Raw genomic sequence first — 27,865 nt, 5'->3', positions numbered from 1 at the left:
TCGATAACCTATTGATAGTGGCCTATCGATCGGCAACACTAATCAGTTGGTTAGATTTTAGATTATACCTGCAGACTGCAGATACCTACCTACTACTTATTTAGTTTTTTTTTGTTTAGTTTTACTGTAGGAAAATTAATTATTACTAAGTAAGTAGCTAACAGTACACCTTGTGACGCCTTATAATTAATTTGACACTTATTTACGATATCTGCATAATACTAAAAATGTTTAGCTCGATTAAATTATACTTTTCGTGCACGCGCGGCTGTTAAATAAGTTAAAGCCCGATAAATAACAACAGTTCTATCTTTTCAACGGTGTAATGAGATAATAAAGTTATTAATAAATACGTACCAACAACGTAAAATAATAGTCTGCATACCAAGGAATTTAGTTCTATGCCGTAGTTAATTTGAGCAACAGCGCACTTTTTTATTTTGCTATAAACAAAAACAATGGCTACACTAATGAAATGGAAAAAGATCTCATTGTTGACCTTGAGTGGGCCTTCGAAATTTAAGTACAACTCGCCCAGGTATGTTATTTTTAATAGCATTAAATGGTCACTATTGTGTTGAAAAATATGACTAACTTTTTTATTATATAAATATTTTACAGGTATAGTACAATAAGAAAAGAAAATTATGACATTGTTGTTATTGGAGGTGGTATAGTGGGATCAGCGTCTGCCAGAGAACTAGTATATAGACATCCACAATTGAAAATAGCTTTAGTTGAAAAAGAAGATCGATTTGCTTACCATCAAAGTGGAAATAACAGTGGCGTTATTCATGCTGGCATTTATTATAAACCAGGGACATTGAAAGCTAAATTATGTGTGAAAGGCCTAAATTTGTCTTACAAATATTTAGATGAAAAAGGCATAAAATATTCCAAGTGTGGAAAACTGATTGTAGCTACTGATAGATCTGAAGTTCCCAGATTATTAGATTTATATGATCGTGGGATAAAGAATGGAGTTAAAGATTTAACAATTTTAGATGCAAAGGAATTGCGTGAAGTTGAACCAAATTGTAAGGGTGTCCAGGCACTGTGGTCACCAAACACTGGCATTGTGAATTGGGGTGAGGTCACCAGATCTTATGTAGAAGATTTCAAAGATAAAGGTGGCAAAGCTTACTTGAATTATGAAGTGAATAAATTTGCTGAAGCAGAAAGTGCAGATTACCCTGTTATGATAATAAACAGTAAAGGAGACACTGTCCATGCAAAATATGTTCTTACATGCTGTGGGCTTCATTCTGATACTATTGCAACTTTGACTGGCTGCCCGGAGGAGCCAAAAATTATACCTTTTAGAGGAGAATATTTATATGTTGTACAGAACAAAAGTAATATAGCAAAAGCCAATATTTATCCAGTACCAGATCCAAGATTCCCATTTTTGGGTGTTCATGTGACCCCTAGAATAGATGGCCGTGTTATTGTTGGTCCAAATGCTATTTTAGCATTTTGTAAAGAAGGATATAGGTGATTATGATAAAAAACTTACTTTAACCTAGATTATATTGCTATGATAATTATTAAGTACCAATAATTTGGTATGAATAAATTTATTTTAAGTTTATTTTTACATTTTATGACTTTATAACCATTAAATGATGTCATATAATAAGAAATTATATTTTAATAGTTTCTGTCAAAGTCATTTAAAGGTATACAGATATTTAACTTTATCATATTGTTGAATTTTGATTATTTATCTGGATTGCTTGTGTATGTATATAAATAGATAACAATGATGTTTAATATTTGATATATCAAAATGGCCTTGACTCTTAACAAGCCAATGACACTTAACAAACAATATTTCAGATGGAATGATATCAACACTACAGAACTGAGAGAGATATGCGGTTTTTCTGGTTTCCGGAAAATGGCATTAAAATATGCAGGATTTGGGTTCAAGGAAATGATACGATCAGCTATAACACCACTACAAGTAATGCAGATACAGAGGTATATTGAAAATTTATCTGTAGCAGATGTGGAGAAAGGACCCGCAGGAGTCAGGGCACAGGCAATGACAAAAGATGGTAAATACTAATCTTTTAAACACCTACACTATTCTAAATATAACTGATTTAATCTTTTATAAAGATTAACTAGTCAACTAAGATTTGAATTCCCTAAATGACTGATTAACTGTTATGATTATAATTCATATTATATACATATCAATTTATATTATATTGATGATGATAAATGACACAAACGACAAATATTTCAATAAACAAAACAAATGATGCTGATGTCATTGATAATCAATTAAATTCAATCAAATCATACTCCAAGGAAGTCAGCCTAAGACTGAAATGATTGAATAAATTGCTATAAATGGTAGCATTGTCTGAGTAGTGATACAAAAAAGTGTTGTATAGTGTGGTCCGAGTTTCAATGGTTTAATGGAGTTTGATTTGGGATAGCTAGCACAAACCATATGACATATGATTATTGATATTCAGTGATTTTATTCACATTTTTTTTTGAAGGGCTAGGCAGAGACAGCATCTTCTCACTTGCCACAATATCTACATAAGTTCTACTTTTGTTTCATTCTTCACTCAAGGACTCTATCAAAATCATCATAATTAATCTGCGCTATTAATAAAGATAAAAGATTTGTAGTATCTTTGTAATGAATAATTTCAAAATCTACGAAACTGATGGAAAAATATTTTTCCCCATTTTATAACTACACTATCCGAAGGTGCCATGAGCATATATTTGTTTTAAAATAAATTATATTCCCGCAGGATTGTCTATGAACAATAATGTACCGAGTAAAACTGTGGGAAATGCTATTTCATTATAAATATCGTTAATTTGGCATGTTAATTCTTTGTGTAGTGAACACTATCTAAGGAAATAAACATTGTGTGTACGAATTTGCAGGCAAAAGTAATCTAAAGCACGTTTAAATCCTTTAGAACTGTAGTCTGTACTTAGAAAAACAAGCGTACCATATACTTTTCATCCAGCAAAAAGACTGTTTTCATAGGATTTGCGTAATACAGCAATGTCCGGGAACGAAGCTGCGGGCAACAGCTAGTATATTATAAAGTTTATATCCCATAATACATTTTAGTATACTTAGGTGGTAACAGCTAATGTAAAATGTTTCATTATCAGAGCTGATAAGTCGCATGTTTTATTTTTCCATGTAAATAAAAATATACATATGACTGTTTTAGGTACATTGGTAGAAGACTTTGTATTTGATTCCAACCCATCCTCGGGTGCTATCGGAAGTCGAGTGCTGCACTGCCGTAATGCACCTTCACCAGGTGCTACATCATCATTGGCTATTGCAGAGATGATTGCTGATAAAATGAAAGAACAATTTAAGTTCTAGCTAGTCAGATAAGTGATTGTTAATTCCTTATATTTGTATTATACAAATTTTATTTAAAAATAAGGTTATTTTAGATCGATTTATATTTTTTTAATTATTATACAATTATGTTTTATACACTCAGAATTGTACATTCTTTTATGTGATGAAATATCATATTTTTAATTGTAGATTGACAGTAAACTATGTATGAACACATACACTGGGTCAGATAGAAAAGTTTTACCATTTCACCCATTATACTTATTGAAAGTAGTATAGGTACAGTCAAAAGCATATCAAGTTACCAAAATTTGCCCCTATTACAACATTGTAGAGTTCCGTGTGTATTTGATTGTACTTTTCTCGTCAAGAGGTCATGATTTTGTGATATATAAAATCAGTCACAATCAACAGAAGGTGCTTCAATGAAAGTCATTATTTTATTTGTAGTATTAAGATAACTGACACAACACCCTTGTTTGAAGTGGTCTTGTGGCAAATTATTAACTTGTTAAAGTTAAGTTTTTAAGAAAACAAAGTTAATATTTTACTGTAAGCTAAATAGGAAATGTTGCAAAATTATTTTTCTATAAATTTATTGTATTATTTTTTATGTATTGATAATAAAAATAAATAGTATATTTTTGAGGCATAAATAAATAAAAACAATATTTTAATATTCATACATTTAAAAAAACTTAAAAACATATGTAAGTGGAAGTCAATTATTTACAACTTATAATTCTTTTTATTTTACAAAAACTTCAAGTTTAAATATGATTTTCTTTATTTGTCCAAACTTGATGCCAACAATCATAATTGTTACACATGTGACCATCAGTTCCCAGCCATGATTATCATTTCTCAATAGTAACTCCATGCTTTGATATTGTAATGAAGTGCGAGTGAAGGTCATACACTGTTGTACAGTGGTATAGTATATTACTAACCACAACTATGTATTCAGAGAATGCAAAGATCGAGTATACTGAAAGAAAAATAAAACACAAATAATATCAGTTGACCAGATTAAATATTGTAGTATTGATATATATTTTTATAGAAATAAATTTTGTTGTGGATGTTTTGACTATAAGTACATAGATAAAGTAAGATCAATGATATAACTTGCACCTATGTAACTAATATGTTTATGAATGTATGCCTTAAACCACTGAATAGATTTCACTGAAATTTGGAATATAAGCATGTTCTACAAGGATTTTGGTAGGGTTATCAAAACACATTATATGTTTATTTGAATAGTTAATACTGTTTGTTTATTAAAATTTAAAGCCAATTGTTAAGTTTATCTAAGTTTTTTCATTTGTGTTTTGTACGATCAATGTCATTGGTACAATCTTTTTCTGTTTTAAATTTTTTCCTATAACTCTTTCTTACTTACTTACCATATGGTTCACAAAGACTGTTATGTCTTAAAAAGAAATAAGCTGCCATTGTAAATGTGCTGGCATTGACTAAGAAGAGCCTCCATTTCAGTTTTACAGAGTATCTTTCCAATAATGTAATGTTTGGCCTCCTTCTGCATTTTGTTAGCAAAATACATATAAAAACCATATATAATAAGGAAGCAGCTATGAAAGTTTTGAAACATACTTCATGATATGCTGTAAAAAAATATTTTATAAACTTTGTTGTTTTGGTAAAAATCATGTCACTGTATGTGTAAAAATAATGATAAATATTTGTAAATAAAACATATTTGACTAATGTTATAACTTTTTCAAAATATAATTTGCTTTTTATTTTAAATCCAATAAAAATATTAAAGTTTAACTGAGTAGTGTTTTGCTTTTTTAAGGAACTTATACAAAGTATGTTACTAAATGGATGCAGGGTTTTCTCTTGTATAAGGTACCTGTAATAATTTTGTTTTGTTTCTACTATCTAAAAATACAGACATTTGCAACTAAATAGCACCCTTCACCTCATGAGCAGATGATTATAAACTACTTATTATTTGAGTTTATTTTGGTTTACTTACAGTAATTCAAAGAAGATGTCCAATGAGTTAAACCTAGTAATGTAATATTCTCAATTATATTAAGGCTCACTGCCAATTTAACTATTATTCTACAATCATCTCTTATAATACTTTTATAATAATCCCACCGTAAATATATCAAAATAAATCTTAAAGGAGCATGTGTATAAATAGCTGTTTTCCATATAGTAATTTGGGGTTCATAGTTTCCTATAGAGGCAGATATAGAGGGAAAAATATTCGGAATATTACAATGAGTTTTATTGGCTCTATCAAAGTCTTTATACATAGTTAACAAAACACAAATTATAAAGGAAAATAAAGGTAATGATACTGTAAAAAAAGAAAGTTTAGTAACTGGAATCCTAAAATAATACTTCTTTCCTGCTGAAACATTATGAAGAGGAAGATACATTGAAACACTAACACTGATAAAACACTTAATATTTCTGAAGTTTTAGTCTACCTATAATCATCCATAGCATGTGAAACAAAGCCACAAATAATAAAAACAAAGTTAAAATGTGGGTGGAGTAGATAGATGGAGATTTTAAGATTATTATCCGAGATAACCATAAAATAATAATAAGTTTGCCAAGGTAAATCTTAATATTATGCCGTTTTGACACTTGACAATGATTACTGACGTTATTCAATATACAAGGAGATACAAAAAGAGTTTAACGCAGGGCTTGAATTACCGTTTAACAATTGGATCGTATTACTGTCAAACAGCGTTTACGTTATAAATTAAGTACCGTTATGCTGGGTAATGGCTACTTATTTATAACATGACGTAAATATGACGGATTCGCCGTGAACACTTCTAATCGCGTCGCGTATCGTACAGTTGCGTTGCGACAGACATACTTTAGGTACCTATATTTATAAAGTTAATTGGTTACGATATAAAAGCAATTTAATATCTTTTTATAACGTTATAAGATTACATTACTGATATCAGTCATAACTTTTAGAAAATAATGTTATATATCGTTACTTTTATTGTTTATTTGGTAACGCTAACAATCCCTTGTTTAATGTTCGTGAAGGGACTAGGCTGGTATCGTGAATTTTTCAGATAATTTTATTTTACTGTATTATTTTAAGTATATGTATTGATTTTATACATATATAAAATCACGCCTCTTTCCCGGAGGGGTAGGCAGAGACTTCCTCTTTCCACCTGCCACGATCTCTGCACACTTCCTTCGCTTTATCCACATTCATAACTCTCTTTATGCAAGCTCGGTGGTTTCGGGTACTTGATTTTATACATACATACACATACATATCATCACGTCTATATCCCTTACGGGGTAGACAGAGCCAACAGTCTTGAAAAGACTGAAAGGCCACGTTCAGCTATTTGGCTTAATGATAGAATTGAGATTCAAATAGTGACAGGTTGCTAGCCTGTCGCCTAAAAAAGAATCCCTTGTTTGTAAGCCTATCCCTTAGTCGCCTTTTACGACATCCATGGGAAAGAGATGGAGTGGTCCTATTCTTTTTTTTTTTTATTGGTGCCGGGAACCACACGGCACCTTGATTTTATTGAAGCGAAAATAAGAATACAACGAACAATCTTATAAAAATGATAGATTCCATAAACGAAACTTGTTTAATTTTAATGTTAACAGTATAAGAGATAATATTATTATTTTGAAAAATAAGTAACTTGTAGCCTTTGTAGGTAAAAATTATTGTGATGAGAACAAACCCGCGGGCAGCTCCTGCTCCTCTTCCAAGAAACACGTGATGTATTCATCCAATCAGAGCGCACATGTCGTTTATTTAAATGCTCATAATATTTAACGTTATAAGTTAACGTTTGTGAGTTCTGGAATAGTGTAAGAGAAGTATTGAAAGTTACCAAGCCAAATGAGAAGATTATTATGTTAGGTGATTTTAATGGATGGGTGGGTGTAAAGCGTGATGGATATGAAAAGGTGCTTGGTGCGTTTGGTGACGAAAAGGTGAATGATAATGGAAGAAGTGTATTAGAAATTTGTCTAGAGTGGGATCTTTTTGTGTCGAACTCAATGTTTCAACATAAAGAGATCCACACCTATACAAGAGTGGAAGGTATTTTAAAAAGTATGATAGACTTTGTGATTGTAGATGAAAGATTGAAGAACAAAGTGCTGGATACCCGTGCATATCGCGGTGCTGGCATTGACTCGGACCATTTACTGGTGATATCCCGGATAAGGGGTATCTTCAATCGCTGGCGGCACAGGGTAAGGGAGCAAACCAGCGCTTTGGAAAGAGTGAAAGTAGAAAATTTGCAAGATATGGATGTAGGTAAGATGTATATTAATAGACTGAAGGATGAAATTGAAGATTTAGATGAGAGGAGCAATATTGAAGATGGATGGAAGGAATTTAAAGAAAGAATTGTGAAAGTAGCTGTTGAAGTGTGTGGTGTAAGTAGAAGAAGGAAAGGGAAAAATCACAAAAATGCGTGGATGAGTAAAGATGTGCAAGAACTTGTGCGATTAAAGAAGAAAGCATGGCTGGATTTGTTAGCAGCAAAAGCTAACTTAAGAATGCAAGAGGTTATAGATGAGGATGTGAATGAAGCACGTAAGGAATATAAAAAAAATGAAAGATTTGGTTAAGAAAGCTGTGATTAGAAAGAAAGAAGAGTATAAAGAGGATTTTGATAAAAGGCTATCAGAAGACTTTCAGTCAAATCTGAAAGTATTCTGGAAATCCGTAAGGTCAGCCCGAGGAAAAACTATAACCAGAGAGCTGACTAGGATCAGATGCCAGGATGGTAGCGTTGTGAAAGGAGAAGAATGTGTGCTAAAGATATGGAAGGACTATTTTGAGAGTTTATTTGAAAAAAGGAAGAAAATAAGAAAGAGTTCTGCTATAGCGAAGAAAAAGAGAATGAGATGGAAGGCGAAATTGAAATGTTTGAAATTGTGGAAGCACTTAAGAGTATGAAAGCGGGTAAGGCTGCCGGGTATGACAGAGTGTCGGTCGAGATGCTTAAAGCAGGAAAAGGCGTCGTAGCTAGACAGTTGTACTGCCTTTTCAATTTGTGTTGTAGAAGCGGCCGAGTACCAAAAGATTGGTGTAAGGCTGTTATTGTGCCACTTTACAAAGGAAAAGGGTCACAACTGGACTGCAAAAATTATCGTGGTATAAGCCTGCGTCGTCGGCAAATTGAATGCTAAGGTATTGATTAATAGAGTCAGGAATGAAACTGATGACAAAATATGGGATGCTCAAGCGGGATTTCGAAAGGGAATGGGATGTACTGATCAGGTCTTTTCTTTGCGGTGCATAGCCGAAAAGTTTTTGGCCAAGAGTCAAAAAGTCTATTGCACATTCGTGGATTTGGAAAAGGCCTATGACAGAGTTGAGAGGAATGAATTGTGGTCAGCACTTTCTATGCATGGGGTGAGCAGTCTCTTGATACGAGCACTGAAATCCTTATATGAGGATTCGAGTGCTTGTGTCAGGATAAACGGAGCGCACACTGAGTGGTTTAAGATTGAGAAAGGTGTTAGGCAGGGATGTGTTGCGTCACCGTGGCTGTTCAACCTATTTATGGATAGTTGTTTGACAGATTTGAAAGAGTCTGAAAGTGGATTAAGGATGAATGAATTACTCGTCAAATGTCTGCTCTATGCCGACGATCAGGTTATACTGGCGTCATCAGCGGAGGAGTTACAGGAGATGGTAAACTGTATGCATGAAGCTTTAAAAGAGAAAGGAATGAAAGTGAACGTAAGTTAAACTAAAACACTGGTTTTTGAAATGGAGAAAGAAATGACAGCATGTAATATTTTGATTGGAGGAGAAAAAGTTGAGCAAGTGAAAGAGTTTGTATATCTAGGATCAAAGTTTACATCAGATGGCAAGTGTGATAGTGATATTGAAAGGAGAGTGAACGCGGGGAACATGGTGAATGGAGCTTTGCATGCCTTTATGAGCAGTCAGAAACTATCCAAAAAGGCTCGACTGGCTGTGCACAGGGGCGTGTTGGTCCCGACATTAATGTATGGGAGTGAAAGTTGGGTATGGCAAAAGAAGCACGAAAGCAGAATAAATGCAGTGGAAATGAGAGCGTTAAGGAGTATGTTGGGTGTGAAATTGAGTGACCGGATAAGGAACAGCGTGATAAGGGAATGTTGTGATGTGAAAGAAGATGTAGTTACAGGAATAGAAAAGGGTATGTTGAGATGGTTCGGTCATGTGGAGAGGATGAATGAAAACAGGTTGACTAAGCAGATATACAAGGAGAGTGTGGAGGGAAAGGTCGGGGTGGGAAGACCTAGACGAACATACCTTGATCAAATTAAGGACGTCCTGGTGAAGGGTCAGGTCAAAAGTGCCCGAAACCGCCGAGCTTGCATGAAGAGAGTTATGAATGTGGATGAAGCAAAGGAAGTATGCAGGGATCGTGGCAAGTGGAAAGAGGTAGTCTCTGCCTACCCCTCCGGGAAAGAGGCGTAAGTTTATGTATGTATGTATGTATGTATGTTGTGAGTTCGATAAGTTTATATAATTGTTAAGTTACTAAATGTTATAGGAAAATAATAAATTGGCGGTTGTTGTTATTTTTCGGTGACATAAGTACTCTTTGTCCTCTTGTAAACCACTTTAAACCAATGAGGATGTAATCACTACGTTCTTACACACTCACTCACACAATGTCTTTGCACGCACCATCACGCATATTGATGATTGTTTGTTTGTTACTATCAGTCAGTAGGTCAGTGACAGTCTCTGAAAGGAAACTTTGTTACCAAAGAGTATGTTATCAATACGTGTTAAGAGTCAGGAGCTCCACATATAAAAAATGAAAATGCTTTAGTATGAAACGTATAGGAAAAGTCTTGCCAACATGAAGGCCGCATATAAAATTGACAGTGCAACATTGTGCCAACAACAAGAAAAAAATGAGATAGGGAGACATGTATAACATCTTACTTATCGATATCAGTATTTTGTCGTATTTACCTAGTAAGTTCTTAGGTTGTTAGGCAAGTGATTTTATTAATATAATAAATAACAAATATGGTTAATATATTACTTATTTATTTAATTTTACAATGTAAATTATGGCAAACACAGTTTTGTCAAACGGTAATAATATAAATACTTACCGATCATGATCAACTGGAAATCACCCAATAAAATCTCATTTTTGACTATCTACTCTACAACTTTTTCTTTCTATTCACTCTCATACTCTTGCTTGAAAAATAAGCTCAGATATTACAAATATCCAACAACAACAACAAACAAGCACCCGGTCACGAAAAAATGTCAATGTGTTGACACCCACTGTGACAAGCAATTTTAATGAACAGAAATTAACGTGAATTTAAATAATTAAGTAACCAACGTGATTACTTGCACTTGGCCGGTTTTTTTTAAATGTCGGCAATGTAATATAATAAAAAATAAAGTTCTTTGAAATACTTAATAATAAACAAACATTTGTTAAAAAACTAGTTTTATCGATATGCTATCGATAAATTAAATATGACGAAAATGTCTATTGACTATTAATATGCAGAAGCATTTCTTATTTATAAGGCTAGGATCAAATATGTCTATATGGGCCGCAATGGTAGGTAAACATTTTTTGTTTAGTGTCAAGTCCTTTATTTTATGACAATGGTTTATTTCGACAAATTTCTAAAGCCGACAGTTATCTTTTGTTATTATGAGTATTTTGAAAGTAAACACATCGAAATAAAAAAAATCAAACTTTTTATATTTTATATTAATTAATAATCGTCATATTTTTTTTTTGGTTTCACAGTGGTTTTTTACAACAACAGTTTACTACTGCCGCTTCCAAAGAGTCAGTGCAGAAGAAGCGGTAACAAATTCTAGAGGTGTAAAAGTAACGAGAAAAAGCAAACCCGTATGTATTTGTTACTATAAAAATGAGTACTCGTTACTATCGTATCGTTACGTTACTCGTTACTTTTGATACCTCAGTATAACCCAACGAAACGGAGTCTGCTTCGAGCCGTCGTGGAGTGCAGACGTGCTCCGACGAGCTCCGCGAATAAAAATTGTGAAAAATTAAAAATCTGTGACAAATAAAATTGTGAAAAATAAAAATTGTGAAAATCAGTGTTTAACAGTGTTCAGTGTCACGACATACTTACCTGGGCTCCAAGAATTATTCGAAATTTGACGGATTGAGTGGATTCTCTTGGATTCGTCGGGATCCGGATCAACAGGCATAAGAACACGTGCAACCCTAGGATAAGAAGCTGTAAATACTTTTCTCTTAATTGTTTTAAATCGTGACCTCTGTTTTTTACTTAATCATATTTTATGATATACTGCATTTTTTACAACTTATACAAATTTACTTTTTAAAACATGACTCTTAACCCAACGCCAAAGACCGTGTCCTTTAAAAAGACACTCTCCTATTATGATAACAACACGCTTTCTCCCACTCAACTGCCGAGTGATTCCTCCCTCACAGACTCCCCTCCCAGTATACCTGCAGCGGAATGGGCTACTCCCATAACCAGGAGTAAATTCATCCAACACCACCCAAAAACCCCGCTCCTAAGAGAAGAAAACAGAAGGAAGATCTTGACTGATGACGATCGGGATATGTTGGGCGGCAACATCAGAGGCCTCCTGGAAGCCGCCATTAACGAGGTCGAAACGGCGCTGCGATTAAAGCGAACGACAAAGGACTCCGTAATCCAAAAGCTGAAAGCGGTGGATGACCTGGTGTGTGACCTGGCCATTTATCAGGAATTGAAAAATTTCACACCAGGTCAAAATCCATGCGTGAGAACGCAGACGTCCCCTGCTCCTGAGGAAGAAGAGGAAATCGGGGACATCAAGAGCCATCTGAAGATGTTGACCGATCGACTTGACGAGAACTCAAAGACCTTAAGGGATCTCAAGGAGGCTTTTAAAAATCGGACCGAATCAGGAGCAGACACAGGCACGCAGCCCCGAACGTACTCGCAGGTCGTCGCCAATGTGAAGGAACCACCCGTCACCTACCACTCCGTTATTGTCAACGACAAGGCAGGAATGGAAACAGGTGACGAGGTGCTGGACCAAATTAGGGAAGTGGCGGGAGAGGGCGGGGATTGGGTTAGAATAGAAAAGATACGGAAGACGAGGGATAGGAAGCTTATTATAAGCTGCAAGACAGAAGAAGGAAGGGAGAAACTTAAGAAGAGGATAAATAGTTTAGGGAAGCTACAGGCAAGAGATGTACACAATAAAAACCCCCTCATAGTGCTAAAAAATGTTATAAAGAAAAATAAAAATGAAGAAATTATAGAAAAACTGGTAAAACAAAATAGTGAGATACTTGGGGACTTAAAGGAGGAAGATATGGCCATAGAATTCAAATTTAGGAAGAAGGCCCGCAACCCGCTGTTGGAGCACATAGTCCTAAGTGTCCCTCCCAAGATGTGGAAGGCAGTGGTCGTGGCCGGCTCAGCGCGCATCGACATGCAGCGGGTCCAGGCGGAGGACTATTCTCCGCTGGTCCAGTGCTCGATGTGCCTGGGCTACGGCCACGGCAGGAGACACTGCAAGGAGACAGCAGAGAGGTGCAGCCACTGCGGCGGGGAGCATCAGAGGTCGGAGTGTCAAGGCTGGATGGCGGGAGCCGTCCCATCGTGCCTGAACTGCCGGGCAGACCGAAGTGCGGTAAGTGACAATCACAACGCCTTCAGCTCTGCCTGTCAGGTCAGGCAAAGGTGGGAGGCTCTCGCCAGGTCCAGAATTGCATATGCGTGAGTCAGGGTCTCAGGTTTGCCGGCGTGCCGCGGCACACCAATTGCTAAATTAATAATTAGCTAATTAATAATGCAATTAAGAAGGGCATGCTGCGACATGAACGCGTAGGCTGGGGACGGGACTCAACGCAAACAATAGTGCATAAGTCTCCGTATTAGCAAATAATTATTATTTCCTGACGCGAAGACACCTGAAGTGCAAATTTATGCAAAATTTTAATTGTTGACATAATAAGGACTTTACGAGGCTGTTATAGTGGTTAAGTAGAATTAGGTATACATTTTAAAAATTGACTCGCTATTCGTTTAATTTATAAGTAAGAAAATATACAGAGATAATTATAAGTATTGACAATAATTTGGATTATAACAAAATGACGGTATTAAAATAAGAGTAATACCCTCAACAAATTATCTGTAATTAGTATTGACAATAATTCGTATTTTAATTAAAATGACGGTATTTAAATAAAAGGAATACCCTTAACAATGTACCGACTAGGTATTAATTAGTATACAAAATTAGCAAATCATGCTAAATAGACAAATGTAGAAAATCATAAAGCAACACCATTTATGTGATTTATAAAATGTTTAAGCAGTATCCAATATATTAAACAAAGACGCAACATAAAATTGAGTTAGTTTATAGCCATAATAATGACCAAAGATAGATATAAATTGTCTTTTAACCAAATGATAAATATAATTAGCATTAAACAATATTGTGTTATGTAGAAATATAGACTGAAAACCCACCAATTGTATTAAAATTAAGCAGACTAGGTGAGGTGATAAGTTAAGACATAGTTTTTATCATATAACATGTACATAATTAAGTCTTGAAATGTCTTTGTCATACAACAGAGAGATATTGCAATAAACTCCCCCTGGGTGTGGACACCCAGGGGAAAACTTAAAAAAAAAAAAAAAAAAAAAAAAACCCAACGAAACGAATCGATTCGTATGTTGTAGTTTCATACGCGTGTCGAACTGCAAATAAAGTATTGAGTTAATAGTATTGACAGAATCTCTAAATTATAATGAAAAAGCAACATTGTCAAACTTATTTAATGACAAAAACATTTCGAGAACAAAAATCTTTTATTTTCAAACTGAAATTAGACATATTAAACAAAAACATATTTTAAACAACAAAATCTTTTGTTCTTAAACTGAATTGAGACATATTAAATAAAACCATATTTTAAACAACAGAATCTTTTGTTCTTAAACTAAAATTAGACGTATTAAATAAAAACATGACGTTAAACAAATCAAAAAGCATTTCACGCAGGTAAATTGGTGCTTGTCAAGCACACTTATCTGCGGGAAATGAATCCATTATACAATAAATGCGAGGAACGAAATCGTGCGAATAACGCTCATATACTACATATTCGAGAGTTACGTTTCGTTACTCGGTACCAGAGCGCACATCGTTACTCAGTACCGAATACATACAGTTTGTTGCAGCTCTAACAAATTCCCGTTTGTTACATACAATAGCTTTTTTTCTTTAGAGTTGCGCCAGGCTGTTTAAAACGAAATTTAGCTACTGTATGTATGATAACTAGGTATTTACTTTGTGGTGAATGAAAAAAATCAAAACATACATTGTGTAAAGAAAGATTCATGAATCGTTAACAACTTATTGGATCATGCAAAGCAAGTTTTGAGCCGGAAAGTTACATTTTATGTAATACATAATGACAATTCAGGAAATACTCCCGTATAACAACAACAAATCCAATAAGAAAATGGATCTTGATATAATATTACCGTTTATAATCTTACCAATCTTGTTGTTGGTGGCAACGCTTTCTCGAGCTGTTACACTTACTGTGATGATATTTATAGGAATGGGAGCCTTATACGTTATTTCAAGACCACGTCATAGGAACAGGTAACATTTAAAGTGTTTTTCACATGGGCAAAATGTTTAAAAAATATTTATAGCTATAATGTGGTGATTCTACATATAATATCTTTGTCAGTTTACCTATATAAGTATATACTTAGTGCAAGCTTCCATGCTGGTCTATAAGCGAAGAGAAAGTTATGACCAAGCAACCTTTCACTATCTGAATTATTTCCATTATAAGCTGCTTCCTGAATGCGGCCTTTCAGTCTTTGAACAGATGAACATGTAGTTACAGGAACATGTAGAAAAGGGTATGTTAAGATGGTTCGGTCATGTGGAGAGGATGAATGAAAGCAGGTTGACTAAGCAGATATGCAAGGAGAGTGTAGAAAGGTCAGAGTGGGAAGACAAACGTATCTTGATCAAATTAAGGACGTCCTGGTAAAGAGTCAGGTCAAAAGTACCCGAAACCACCGAGCTTGCATGAAGAGTTATGAATGTGGATGAAGTGAAGGAAGTATGCATAGATTGTGGCAAGTGGAAAGAGGTAGTCTCTGCCTACCCCTCCGGGAAAGAGGCGTGATTTTATGTATGTATGTATCGTTTTTTACAGATCACCCTTTTTTTATTCCTGGACTTTATCATCAGGATTATATATGTTTTTGATTTTTGAAATGATTGTCATGGATTTTTGGGAAATAACATATTATGAGAATGTTGTATTTCTCTCCTTGATCACATTCACCTGTTATTTCTTCTATAAAATGAAGTCTACTGCTGATTTTGAACTGGCCACTGGAACATGTAAGGGGAATGACTATAGGTAAGTCAACTAATAAACTATTTTTATTGCTTTATGTTTTAAATTGTCACCCATATTTGACAAACATTTTATCTTTTATAAACAGGGATTCCTGTCTGAGCTTTATATAGGTACCAGTCAATAGTTGAAACCTAACCACCAGTTCGTAATGTTTGTTGCACAAAAGTAAAGTGCTTATTTCCTACATTACTTCTAGGATATCCAAGGAAAATCCTATTATTTCACTATCTTAAAATATATGTATATTTTGTGTTTCCAATTATTTTTGTCGAATAATTTTATCAAAGAAATATGCGATTATCTGGGTGATTCATATGTGAAATAAGGAAACTAAATATCTCCTTTGCACATATTGAAATAAATATTTTGGGTAACTCAAACTATCCATTTTTTCAGCCCAGTGTTAACTTCAGACTCACATTATTGCAAAATATGTGAAATTGAGGTGAGCGAGGGATATTTTCATTCAATATGGTAAGTGTATAATATTTTGACTATTTGTTGACTGTGTTTTCAAACCTGAATTCCTGAAATGAGTTTTACAGACCTTGGAAAAGAAAGGACTACCTGAAGGAAGCTATCATAACATCTAATCATTTAAAATAAATGTGTAACTCCAGTAGGCACTCATGAGATAACAATATTTGTACATTGTTTCACATGTTGACTGTTCACATACACTTATCTATTAGCTGTAAAGTTAGCACTGAACAAGAAATTTCATAGCAATGAGTACTACTGTTCTTTTTATTAAAGCTTAGGGCTATAATGAAATAAAAAATCAAACTACAAATAAGATTATCATCAGACGTGTGCTTCGATCGCGCACGTGGTTGCTTAAAGAAATACCTCTAATCAAAGGGCCCTCAATAACAGAGCACCACTGACTGAAAACACTGTATGTAACATATGTACACATTAGAACTTCCTAACTGTATCAAGTCAAGAACAGATACAGCACTCTAATGGGTACCTACTCTGTCACCTCATACATTCTTATGGTCACTTGTCTGTATGATATGATGTATATAGCTACATAAAATATTAATATGTTAAATATTTGTCTTTCAGGTGGGATTGTTGTGTACTTAAACCAAATTATGGATATTTCCTACTGGGGCATATGTTTACTTTGGCAACGTTATTATATGGAACCAATTTGACACTAACAACAATTTGTCAACCATATATATTTTATGGTCCTATTCTAATGCCTGAAGATTGTAGTGATGTTTATAATGAATTTTAGTAAGTTGTATTTTACAAAGTTCTTTCAGCTTTTTATAAATCCATACTAGAATATCATCATGCTTATTTGTTGTTTGAAAAAGTGTATTATACAATAGTGATAGTAAAATAAATCAGAGTTTTGTGCAATAAGTAATATTTGAAAATGTGTGGCTTTAATTAATTGAGATTCTTAGTAAGGTTAGATGGTCTAGCAACCTGCCAATCTGGATCTCAATTCCATTGAGCCAACCAGGGAGGGTAAATGTAAAGTCACAAGACTAGAATGTTAAGCTGTTTGAACTTGAATAAAAATTAAGTCAGATATTTTTTAGTCACCTTTAAAGACTGCACTTAGCATATATTTGTGCTCATCACAAGTATGTAAATGTTTGGTAATTTTCAGCTTAGCCCTGTGTTTTGTGACATGTGTGTATAGCCTTGGATATGTATCAGTCATCTGTTTAGTTTTTCTTCACCAGCTATTAAAGAACATCCCAAAATATGGTGGTAAGTATTCAGTACAGATATCTGTAAACATTCTATAAAAAAATTAGTATATTTTTTAGATTTTGATAAGATTGAATGCAGAGATAGATTAGTTTACATGCAGGAGAGTATTAAGTATTTTTCTAAAATTTACATTTAAAACACAGTCATAACAGAATCAAAAAAGCTAAATTATTTAGGTAGGATTTCCAATATATACCTACAGAAATTTGGTAATCTATATAGTACAGTTCCCTAGTGAAGACTTGCATGTGGGGTATTATTCGTAGTCCACCTTTGTACCTCATTACTTACCTGTTTTTTTCCAACTCCTTTTTTTCTGGTGCAATAAACAGACTGTTTATCTATCTATATATTATAGTACTGAGATATAGTATATAGAGAAATAATTTCATATTATGAAATACTTAGGTTTTATAAATGCGAAAGTAATTTTGTTGACTGAGCGATCGAAACGAATTAGGTTTGTCTACCAAATACACTTGGGACAAAAATGCGTTTGTTTTATGTATGTTTGCAACATAATAACTTATGAACGGTTCGATTTTGATGAAATTTTGTTGACACGTAGGATAGGTTTACTATATTAAGTTCGGCGGACAGACGGACAGGCAGGCGAAATTGTTAGTTCTATAAAGGAGTTGGAAAGTTTTTTTATAATCATAGACATCTTTAAAGCATTCGCTCTGTTATAGCAATTGCTCTTTTCCCAAGTTTTTGTTCAGTTTTTCTTCTTGATAATAGAATAGAATAGATTTATTTTCAAAATTGGATCACTTATTGACGTCACATAAATCTAATTATAACTACTACCGCTTCCAAAGTGCATGTGTAGAAGAAGCGGCGGCACAAACTACACTGCAGCATTTTCATCGGACGTCAATTTACAAATATCAATATATATTATGTATTTACGTAATCATTAATAAACGTAAATACAAGTACTTAAGTAAATTATTAATTATCATTGTGTATAAAAAAACGTTTTATTTTTTCAGAATCACAGTGGCAGAGAATTGTTCATGCTTTTAATGTTTGAAGATGAAATTGTAGAAGTTAAAGGAACACTTTAATGAGTCAAAAAAAGTACTTAAACAAACTGCAACCTAATCTAACAACCAAGGAAAAGTGTTGAAGGTTACGGAATAAAATGTGCAATGTTGCTACATAGAGAGTAAGACTAATGCAATGTATAAAGTTTAAAACTATATATATGGATATGATATTTAATTATTTTTTTAACATACATAAGATATTCCTTATAGCAAATAATCGTGTATAGATGGAGATATGCCACCACTGGAGAGCAGGCACACATATCTAGATATGATCATGATTTTGCTTTCCTCCAAAATCATGATAGACAGTAAAATTAACATCAATTTTTTTGAGAATTCAACTAAACATCCTAATTAACTTGAAGCAAGCAATCATAACTTCCTTTTCCCTTTTGCCCTTAAAAAGTATGTTTCCTATAATTTGCGGTAAATAATCTGTATTGAATCTTCTCAATCATGAATCGCTTCATAATATAAAAATATTTTCTTAAAACTGGTTCTCAAAATATAATTACATTATAAAGCTATACAGCTGAATATGGCCTTTCAGTCTTTTCAAGATTGGCTCTGTCTTCCGCGCAGGGGATATAGGAGTGACTATATATATTGTACTTACGAAAAAGAGTAACGCACAAAATAAAATATAGTTTAATGTACTATTTATAAATACAGGTATTAAACGCGCACGTTTAATTTATTATCTCAAATATTTTTTTCCAAGGGACCAACTCGGGAGTGGCAAATAAAGAAATAACGTTATAATATATTTTGAATATCCAATGATTATTCTAGTAATAAAACTAGGTTTTCATGTGTTTTTATTTATTTTTATATTTAAATTCTTACATTATGTGCATAACTTAATGTTTCTTTTATATACAATCCTAGATAGCTTGATTCCTTATGAATTACTTATTATTTACAATGTATATTTAAAGGAGGAAATTATTGCTCAAAGATTTATAGTAAGTTAAATCTCTCATTAGTTTTGTATGCGGCTATAACGCGGTAAACAAGTTGGGCGCTCACAAACTTATTAACATATCTTTTATACAAGGTTTAAAAAAGACGTGACAAAACATGTGGCCAGAATGTTTTATAAAAAACATACTGTAATTTGATACAATACATAGAGTATGTCTATGCTACGCACACATACATGTTAGGTATATTGTGTAAATAGATGTGTAATAATAATTCCAGTTCCAGCAATTTGTATTATTAGAAGTCATTTATCCTTTATACTCATAAATACACTTATTCATATTTCTATTTGACTCTTTTATTTTAATTGCCGAAAAATAATTGGAGTTCTACTTACGAGCTAAAAATTAAATCAATTTTATCTTAACACTTTGTAATTTGTGATATATTTACACAGGACTAATGGGGGTAATAAATAATTGCGATGAAAAGTCTACTTTGCTTGATTGCAAAAAAGGGTCATTTTTTCTCACCTTCCCTTTTTGTATCACATCAATACTTACATTGGACTAATGGCTAAAATTAGGGTATTGAATGAGATGAAAATTTCAGATAAGTTCAATCGAATTAAAATAACGCAATTGAAAACCCCGTAATAGGTAGGTAGTAAATATTATTTACCCACGTGATGAGGCAGGGAAAACAAAAGCAGTAAAAACTAAAGAGCATTAGTTAATAAGCCACAGTATGACTAGGACATTTATATCGAGAGAAATATAATTAATCGTCTGGTGGCACGTAGTCTGGTACCACTTGTAATACCTTTTGCCGCCATTTTGCTTTTCTAGCCTCTTGCTCTCGTTTCAAAGCATTCAAAGCTGGCAAAGTCCTCCAACAAGTTAAGACCTTGAATAGCAAATTGCTGCAACAAACCATCAATGTTAGATCTTTGTTATAATATAATGTTTCCAAGAGAAAACAAAAGTGGACCCTTAATAGACTTTCAGCTAATTCCTAAAAAATAAATAAACACGAATAGAATTGGTAAAAGCAATTGCTATAGTACCTACCAATATAAGGAAAAACCACACAGAACCCCAAAGATTTCTTGGTACTTATTTATACCTTTTTTTGATTCTTTGCGCCATAATTATGTGCTTGTGAAACTTTCAAGTTAAAAAAGCTAAAGTGGCCGTAACCACCATCAAAGCTGGCGAAGCATCATGCTTAATGAAATCAAGATGATTTGGAATACTGGTTTGAATCAACTTCAGAGAGAATTACAAAATAATACATACATACATACATACATAAAATCACGCCTCTTTCCCGGAGGGGTAGGCAGAGACTACCTCTTTCCACTTGCCACGATCTCTGCATACTTCTTTCGCTTCGTCCACATTCATAACTCTCTTCATACAAGCTCGGCGGTTTCGGGTACTTTTGACCTGACCCTTTACCAGGACGTCCTTAATTTGATCAAGATACGTTCGTCTAGGTCTTCCCACTCCGACCTTTCCCTCCACACTCTCCTTGTATATCTGCTTAGTCAACCTGCTTTCATTCATCCTCTCCACATGACCGAACCATCTTAACATACCCTTTTCTATTCCTGTAACTACATCTTCTTTCACATCACAACATTCCCTTATCACGCTGTTCCTTATCCTGTCACTCAATTTCACACCCATCATACTCCTTAACGCTCTCATTTCCACTGCATTTATTCTGCTTTCATGCTTCTTTTGCCATACCCAACTTTCACTCCCATACATTAATGTCGGGACCAACAGGCCCCTGTGCACAGCCAGTCGAGCCTTTTTGGATAGTTTCTGACTGCTCATAAAGGCATGCAAAGCTCCATTCACCATGTTCCACCATTTACAAAATAATGCTTGAGAATTACTGGTGTACCTAAGTATTTGCCGCAGGACGGAGACGTTGGTTCACCCAAAAACAAACACGAATTGGATATGTCAAAAAGAGGCCCTCGTATTATGTGGCGGCTTACTGCAAAATACAAAATTCAATGAAAATAACTTACCTGTTGTAAAACATTACACCCTTTTGAAACTTTAATTCGTTTTCTTTTCTCACGACTTCTGTTCCTCTGCGGAAATGACGGAAAACCAATTGCGTCACATAAAAGTCGTAGTAATCATCAGCCACTTGTTTCTTCTGTATGTATGCTTGTTGTGCCTGAAAACATTTACCGCGAACAAGTTTTTCGTCAATATGATCATGTGTACATTGTTCTACAATAATGTGGCGAATTATCACCATATATTTCCCATGGAAGTCGTAAAGGCGACTAAGGGATAGAAAAAATATATGTAGGACTCTACAGTTCTTTAGCGTCTCAGTTTACTGCCTCGACAAGGGAAATATAAAATTCCAGATTTAAACTTCCTGGTTATGCAACTAGCGCGTAACTTAACTATAGGCGAAAATACGCATAATTTAAAAAACTTAAAGTGTCAAGGGAAAGTAAGTACAAATGTATACTTACAAAAACCATTACCTGTTTCCAAGCATCAAAAGCTTTCCTTAAAATCTTTTTTCTATGGAAATCATCTGCTTTGTAATTTCTTTCAAACCACATGTCTTCAGTATACCACATCCAGTTTAAAAAAATATTTTTCTTTAGTTGAAAAGTGTAATGAGCTTTTGCTTTTTCAATATTATTTCTCCTTTTTTGTAACAGCTTCCTAAATGGTCTTATTCCATATTTAACCATTAGGTATCGCTCGTAATGTAAATCTGCCATTACAATTAAGGCTCTTATTCTATCAGCATGTTGTTTCTTTCTAATAGCTTCCATTCTCTCTTTTTTCCTCTTTTCGCGAAGCTCAATAATCCTTTTCATTTTCTCTTCTTTGTCCATCTCTGCTTTGGCTAGTTCTGCCTGAAAGTTTAAATCGACATTATTACATATTTTCACTGGTACAAATGTATTTGCTAAATTCTTTTTACCAAAAAAGCACAGGTATTTTCATTATGTTTCTGGTTTTTGGTTCTTGTGGTTCCGTTATCATGATCTCTAAGTACAAGAATATAAAATGGAAGTCTAAAATGTATTAAAACCTACCTGTTGTTTAAGCCTTATTCGGTCTTCTTCTAACTGCCGGCGTCTTTCTCGAATTATTGCATGTTTTTCCTCTCGTTCCCGAGCACGTTTCTCCATTCTTTGTAAAAATTGGGGCACTTTCAGGCAATGTAACACTAAGGCCGGTTCTGGAAAATAAGGCATCTCAAACTTTAACATAAAAGCAATTATTTTTATTCTTCTATGTATTCCATTTTTGTAATTTACTTTTTTTTATTGGCATGATGTTATGGAAACGACAAGTAGACGTTCACTTTTTGTTTAGTATACTGTGAAGAGGGTTAAATGGATTTGCAACGTTACATTTCTTAAATTTAACGACTACAGCTATACGATGATTCACAAGACATGCAAGCGCCAAAATCAATGGAAACAGTCGTTATCATAACAATGTTATGGGGTTACCTTCAATATCATGGATCTTGAGTTCGTTAGTCAAACACTTTATCTTCGGCTTCAATTGTCTATCGATTTCATAATAGGTCTTTCGTATTTCCTCCCTCATATCCTCAACCGACTGCTTCGATGCTTCTACTATTTTGTTGTATTTGAGTTCTTCTATCAAACGGTTTTGTTCTTCTAGTTTTGCCTTTTGAAGGGCTATTACATGTTTTTGAATTTTGTACCTGCATTGAATATTTTAATGCAAAAGCTTCCTCATCCATACTATTATGAATGCGAAATTCTGTCAACCTCTCTCTCTTACGTTTTCAGAGTTTGGCTGTGAAAACGTAAGAGAGAGGTTGACTCGACCAATTTTTATGAAATTTGGAACAGAGTTAGTAGGCAATTAAACCTATTCGCTTCAGCCATAAAAGTCCATTGCTGCATATAGGTTGTGTCTTTAAAAATTACCTCTGCTACATATTAATTATTATTCAAAAGAAAGTAGTAAGTAGATGACATCTTTATTTATCTACGTACTTAAGTACACAGGAATTATAAAAAAAGGTACCTGTGTTGATAAGTGTTATAATCCCGTGCTAGTAATTTAGCCTTTTGAACTGATTCAATTTGATCCGTATCCAATTTTCGTTTAGATAGCTTCTCAAAAAAGTTGTCCAAAGCAGCCTGCCTTTGTTGCAAGATGATTTTCTTTCTGTGATTTACATAGTCTTTCCATTTCGTGGCATATTTCTTCAGAATTTTCATTTGCCTATCATTTATGAACACTCTCAACGGAGTTACATGTAGAATTTGAGTTATGTTTCGTGATGCGAGTTCGGCATTAGAAACTTCATTTGTATTGTGAGTTATATGATCAGAATGATCAGATTCAATTTTTAAATCTGTACATTTTAGATTTGGAGACGGACTGATTTGATCTTCTTTATCGGTTACTTTACATGACATCGCCATCATCATAAGTAATGACTTAAGATCTTCTTTGTTTTGATTTACCTGCTGTGTTTTCAAAGCATCTATTTGAAGTTCGTTTTTAATGCCATTTTTATCAACGCTACGATTAGTATTCAAAACTGCGTTTTCATCATATTCATTCGTCGGTGCTATTAGTTTGCATTCTATTCTAATAAATTCGTTATCATTGGCAGTATCTTTTTCGATAGAAGTGAATAAACCGTCGAATACTGGCGCAATTTTTGGGCTCTCTTTTATACTATTTGACACATTTTCTTCTTGTTTTGGCTTGACATTTAATTTAAATTTCTCGTTATTACATATTATTAAATCGTCGTGATTTGTTATTTGTGGCAAAAATAGTTCTGCAATGTCTTCTAAATCATTCAATGATAAATAACTGTATTCATTTTTTTGTATTTTATTAAAATTAATGTCACGTTTTAATAAAACCTGATTTCTCAAATTGTTATTGTGAAAATTTATTCGAAGATTTCCAATTTCTCTTGTCATTACTTGACTATTGGACTTCTTTGCAGACCTCCTGAAATCATCTGATACTTCTAAAAACTAAGTAAGTAGATATTATAATTACAATATAAATAGCAATTTAGAAGACAGGTAAGTGAAATACTTCTTGACACAAGAGCTTTTTAATATATTTTAAAAATTCCACAGAAACGGAGCATCAACTAGGAATGCACAAATTTCAATATAACTTATGAATGTGAAAGAAGCGGAGGAAGTATTCAGGTATCGTAGCTAGTGGAAAGATGTAGTCTGCCTACCCCTCCGAGAAGGATGTGTGATTTTATGTATGTATGTATGTACGTTCATTATTATATATTTATATAATTCAATTTTTGAGTTCTTTCGATACTGTTGGTTCTGTCTACCCCGCAATATAGACGTGATTATATGAATGAATGAATGATTTTTGTAAAATTTCGGTCCAAAAGAGCCCTAAACCGATGCTGGAAGTAAATAAAGGCAAAGAAGTTATAATGTACCTATATGGAACGTGACATGTGGAGAGTTGTAGTCTCTGCCTACTCTTTCTAATAACTAACTAATGGCTAACATACATAATTGTTCTCTGGGGAAATAGCACCGACGTAGGTAAACTTTTTATCCTACTGAAAAAATTTATTCAGATAATAAATAATGTTAAAGGGACAGATACCTGCAAACCACACTTTCAAGATCTAAAAATTTTGACTTTACCCTTAATATTTATTTTGGAGGCAGTAAATTCGTGAGAAAATATCCAGAATTCTACAACAAAAACGATAATTTACCGTGGCGTTATCCCACTAGACAAAAAAATAAATTAATTACACCTAGGTATAAACTGGTAATCTCAAATTCTGGTCCATTAGCGATGACTACAAAAATCTATAATGCCATGCCTGACTGCATAAGTAAAGAAGAAAATGTAAACTTATTTATTAAAAACTTAAAACTAAATTTTGACCGATAAATGCTACTACACACTGGACGAGTTTTTAAACAATTGAAATATTGACATTTGAATTACTTTAAAAACATGTTATAAATTATATTTATTTTTAATTACTTATTTATTTTATCTCCAAATATAATTATTGTTATATTCAACATAATAGCCGAAATAAACCTGCCAGCCGTTCCATATTATTTTATAATTGCGATGCCCAGCCGGGATCAATCATATTGTACATATTTATAGATAACTGTAATTCAACTGATGTACTTTATAATAGGTATGCAATAAAGGTTTTGAATTTGAATTTTCGATATAGAAGCGTGATTTTATGAATGTATGTATGTGAAATACATAACTAGGGTTTTTTTATGGCAACGGGTTATCAACCCGTCACTATCTGAATCTCAATAATTCAATAATTAATCTATTTACCGCTATGTAGTTAAACGTGAACTTTTCGGGTCTATGCCTATTTTCTCCGATAGGTAGGAATATAGACATCATCAGTATGTATGAAGGGAAGTAACATATCAAATGCCTTACCTACCTTTGCCTGCTAGAAGCAGCTACAACTCGGTGATTGTGAGTGTGCTGAAAATGGAAATTGTAGTTATTTTATCCACTTAGAAAAGCACACTAGTTATGACTTATACATAAAATTGTAGGTAATGGCACACTAAGTGCGTTTTGTAGGTTTTTTATGTATTTTTTTCAAAACTTTAATGCACAAAGAAAATATAATGGCCGGTCTTCATCCCGTTTGGCATTTTCTACCAGTCTACCAGGTGGCCAAGCAGAAAAACTTTATGTTAGGTAGGTATGTTAATTATATTATCTATGTATACGTACACAAGCCGATGCTTTTCTATTTTCCTGTCGCGGGCCTGAACGAAATTTCTTTAGAAATAGGTAAGTGCCCTTGTGGGCGGAACCGGCGCGAGTTTTATTCAAAATTGGGGGCGCACGGCGGTACATTTTAGGTTCCGTTTGATAGTTCGATTCTTAGCCAATAAGCTGTTTCTGTGAGAGAAAACTTCTTGAAGAAACTTGCACATTCAGGCATCTGGATGATCCTATAGATACCTTTGAGTTAGATTCCCCTGCAAGTTTTCTTGCGAGTCAAGGTTTTTTGGAAGTCATTTAGAGTAAAAACCTATCCTCGCAAGATCGTGGTGACGCCGGAAATTAATTATATACCTACAAGCCCTCGTGAAAAGTATCCTCTCTTTACCCTCTATACCCTCTATTCTTCTCTTTACTTCACACAGTACGTACGCAACATTTCAATGGAAATCAGTTCAATGGTTTTGACGTGAGAGACGGACAAACAAACACACTTTCAAACACGTCTATACGCAGAGTAAGTACCTTCGTATTAAAACATAAGATGGGCTGGGCATGTATCGGCTCATTCGCAAGGAGTGTACGATGATGTACCTGGTATTGCGCGTGGCAGAACGTACGCCAAATTGTCAGCCTGTTAGGAATCTAATGAACTTACCGTTAATCTTCTCATTTGCATCCGCAGTAACACATCAGACGGCGCATAATCCGGCGAAAGTTTACACAAATCTTTGTCTTTAAAAATGTCCTTGCTTAATAAATCTTCCATTGTGTCATTTGTCTTTGCTAAGTACTTTTAATTATTAATACATTTCAAATTAAATATCTTTTATTTAATATTTTCTAAGCAAAGGACCTGAATACAACGTGTACGAAATACAATTTGTTGATTCGTTGCTCGTGGCTACCACATGTACAAAATCGATAGATATTTCAGAATTTGCAATTTGTTTGGTTATGATACATAAGTTTATTTGAACCTCGTATGTAGCTTGGTTTATAATTGATATCTACTGGTATGTTCTTAGACGAGTACACCGGAGTAAAGCAATGTTAGAGATGTAACGCGGGAGCACTTGTAGTGGAGATACGAGTAAACACATCACAGGTCTAGACAGATTTGCGTTTGATAGCAGGTTCCATTCTTATAATCTACGGCAATCCCTTTAGAAGAGTCATAATTATTAAATGTGGCTCCGCAAAGGTTGTAAGTCAATCAAGGCGTAGGCTAAATCTTGAGATTCTTCTTGCAGGTAATGGGGAATCTTGCAAGATAGTGGATTTCATTTTTATTATCTATAATCTATAAGCCTATTAATATTTTATCTTGTGTGCTGATGAATAAATATTGTCGAAGATTGTAGATTGTAGATACACAACTTTTGTTAGAGACTTCTGGGCTGTAAATATTGCTAGTCTGAATAATGCTTTGGCACTTTAGTTTAGTTACAGTTTGTTTAACAAAACTAAATGATTAAGTTTTTTGCAAAATTCTCATATTTATTTTTGTTAAAGTTTCATGGGTACGGCCAAGGGCATGGATAACTTTTTTTAAGGGAT

At 33.8% G+C, this 27,865-nt stretch overlaps 4 protein-coding genes across 11 annotated transcripts; 2 read left to right on the top strand and 2 right to left on the bottom strand.

The window, feature by feature from the left end:
- Window positions 1-73: 73 nt before the first annotated feature.
- Window positions 74-5,116, top strand: LOC106132425 (L-2-hydroxyglutarate dehydrogenase, mitochondrial). The gene is made up of 4 exons (XM_013331835.2): window positions 74-538; window positions 622-1,494; window positions 1,840-2,060; window positions 3,219-5,116. The coding sequence occupies exons 1-4, from the start codon at window positions 459-461 to the stop codon at window positions 3,377-3,379; spliced, it is 1,335 nt and encodes a 444-aa protein (XP_013187289.1). The 5' UTR covers window positions 74-458; the 3' UTR covers window positions 3,380-5,116.
- On the bottom strand, window positions 4,018-5,933 carry LOC106132426 (post-GPI attachment to proteins factor 2). The gene is made up of 3 exons (XM_013331837.2): window positions 5,367-5,933; window positions 4,771-4,989; window positions 4,018-4,349 (listed from the first exon to the last, which is right to left on the bottom strand). The coding sequence occupies exons 1-3, from the start codon at window positions 5,779-5,781 to the stop codon at window positions 4,219-4,221; spliced, it is 765 nt and encodes a 254-aa protein (XP_013187291.1). The 5' UTR covers window positions 5,782-5,933; the 3' UTR covers window positions 4,018-4,218.
- Window positions 5,934-14,665: 8,732 nt separating this feature from the next.
- LOC106132356 (palmitoyltransferase ZDHHC23-A) lies at window positions 14,666-18,780 on the top strand. The gene is made up of 6 exons (XM_060947850.1): window positions 14,666-15,032; window positions 15,604-15,813; window positions 16,210-16,287; window positions 16,885-17,061; window positions 17,447-17,550; window positions 18,549-18,780. The coding sequence occupies exons 1-6, from the start codon at window positions 14,836-14,838 to the stop codon at window positions 18,587-18,589; spliced, it is 807 nt and encodes a 268-aa protein (XP_060803833.1). The 5' UTR covers window positions 14,666-14,835; the 3' UTR covers window positions 18,590-18,780.
- A 551-nt stretch (window positions 18,781-19,331) lies between these two features.
- LOC106132355 (coiled-coil domain-containing protein 191) lies at window positions 19,332-27,838 on the bottom strand. 8 transcript variants are annotated; one of them, XM_060947847.1, is made up of 8 exons: window positions 26,964-27,838; window positions 26,010-26,053; window positions 23,594-24,541; window positions 23,044-23,264; window positions 22,621-22,766; window positions 22,042-22,437; window positions 21,577-21,731; window positions 19,332-20,454 (listed from the first exon to the last, which is right to left on the bottom strand). In XM_060947847.1, the coding sequence occupies exons 1-8, from the start codon at window positions 27,072-27,074 to the stop codon at window positions 20,313-20,315; spliced, it is 2,163 nt and encodes a 720-aa protein (XP_060803830.1). In that variant the 5' UTR covers window positions 27,075-27,838; the 3' UTR covers window positions 19,332-20,312. The 8 variants fall into 8 exon arrangements, with proteins under 8 accessions (XP_060803830.1, XP_060803831.1, XP_013187185.1 ...); XM_060947848.1 differs by having other exon boundaries at window positions 23,594-24,538; XM_013331731.2 differs by having other exon boundaries at window positions 23,594-24,551; window positions 26,964-27,059.
- Between the last annotated feature and the right edge of the window lie 27 nt (window positions 27,839-27,865).

The sequence above is a fragment of the Amyelois transitella genome, chromosome 14, assembly GCF_032362555.1.
Source record: "Amyelois transitella isolate CPQ chromosome 14, ilAmyTran1.1, whole genome shotgun sequence".
NCBI lineage: Eukaryota > Metazoa > Arthropoda > Insecta > Lepidoptera > Pyralidae > Amyelois > Amyelois transitella.
This window is presented reverse-complemented; position numbering and strand designations above follow the sequence as displayed.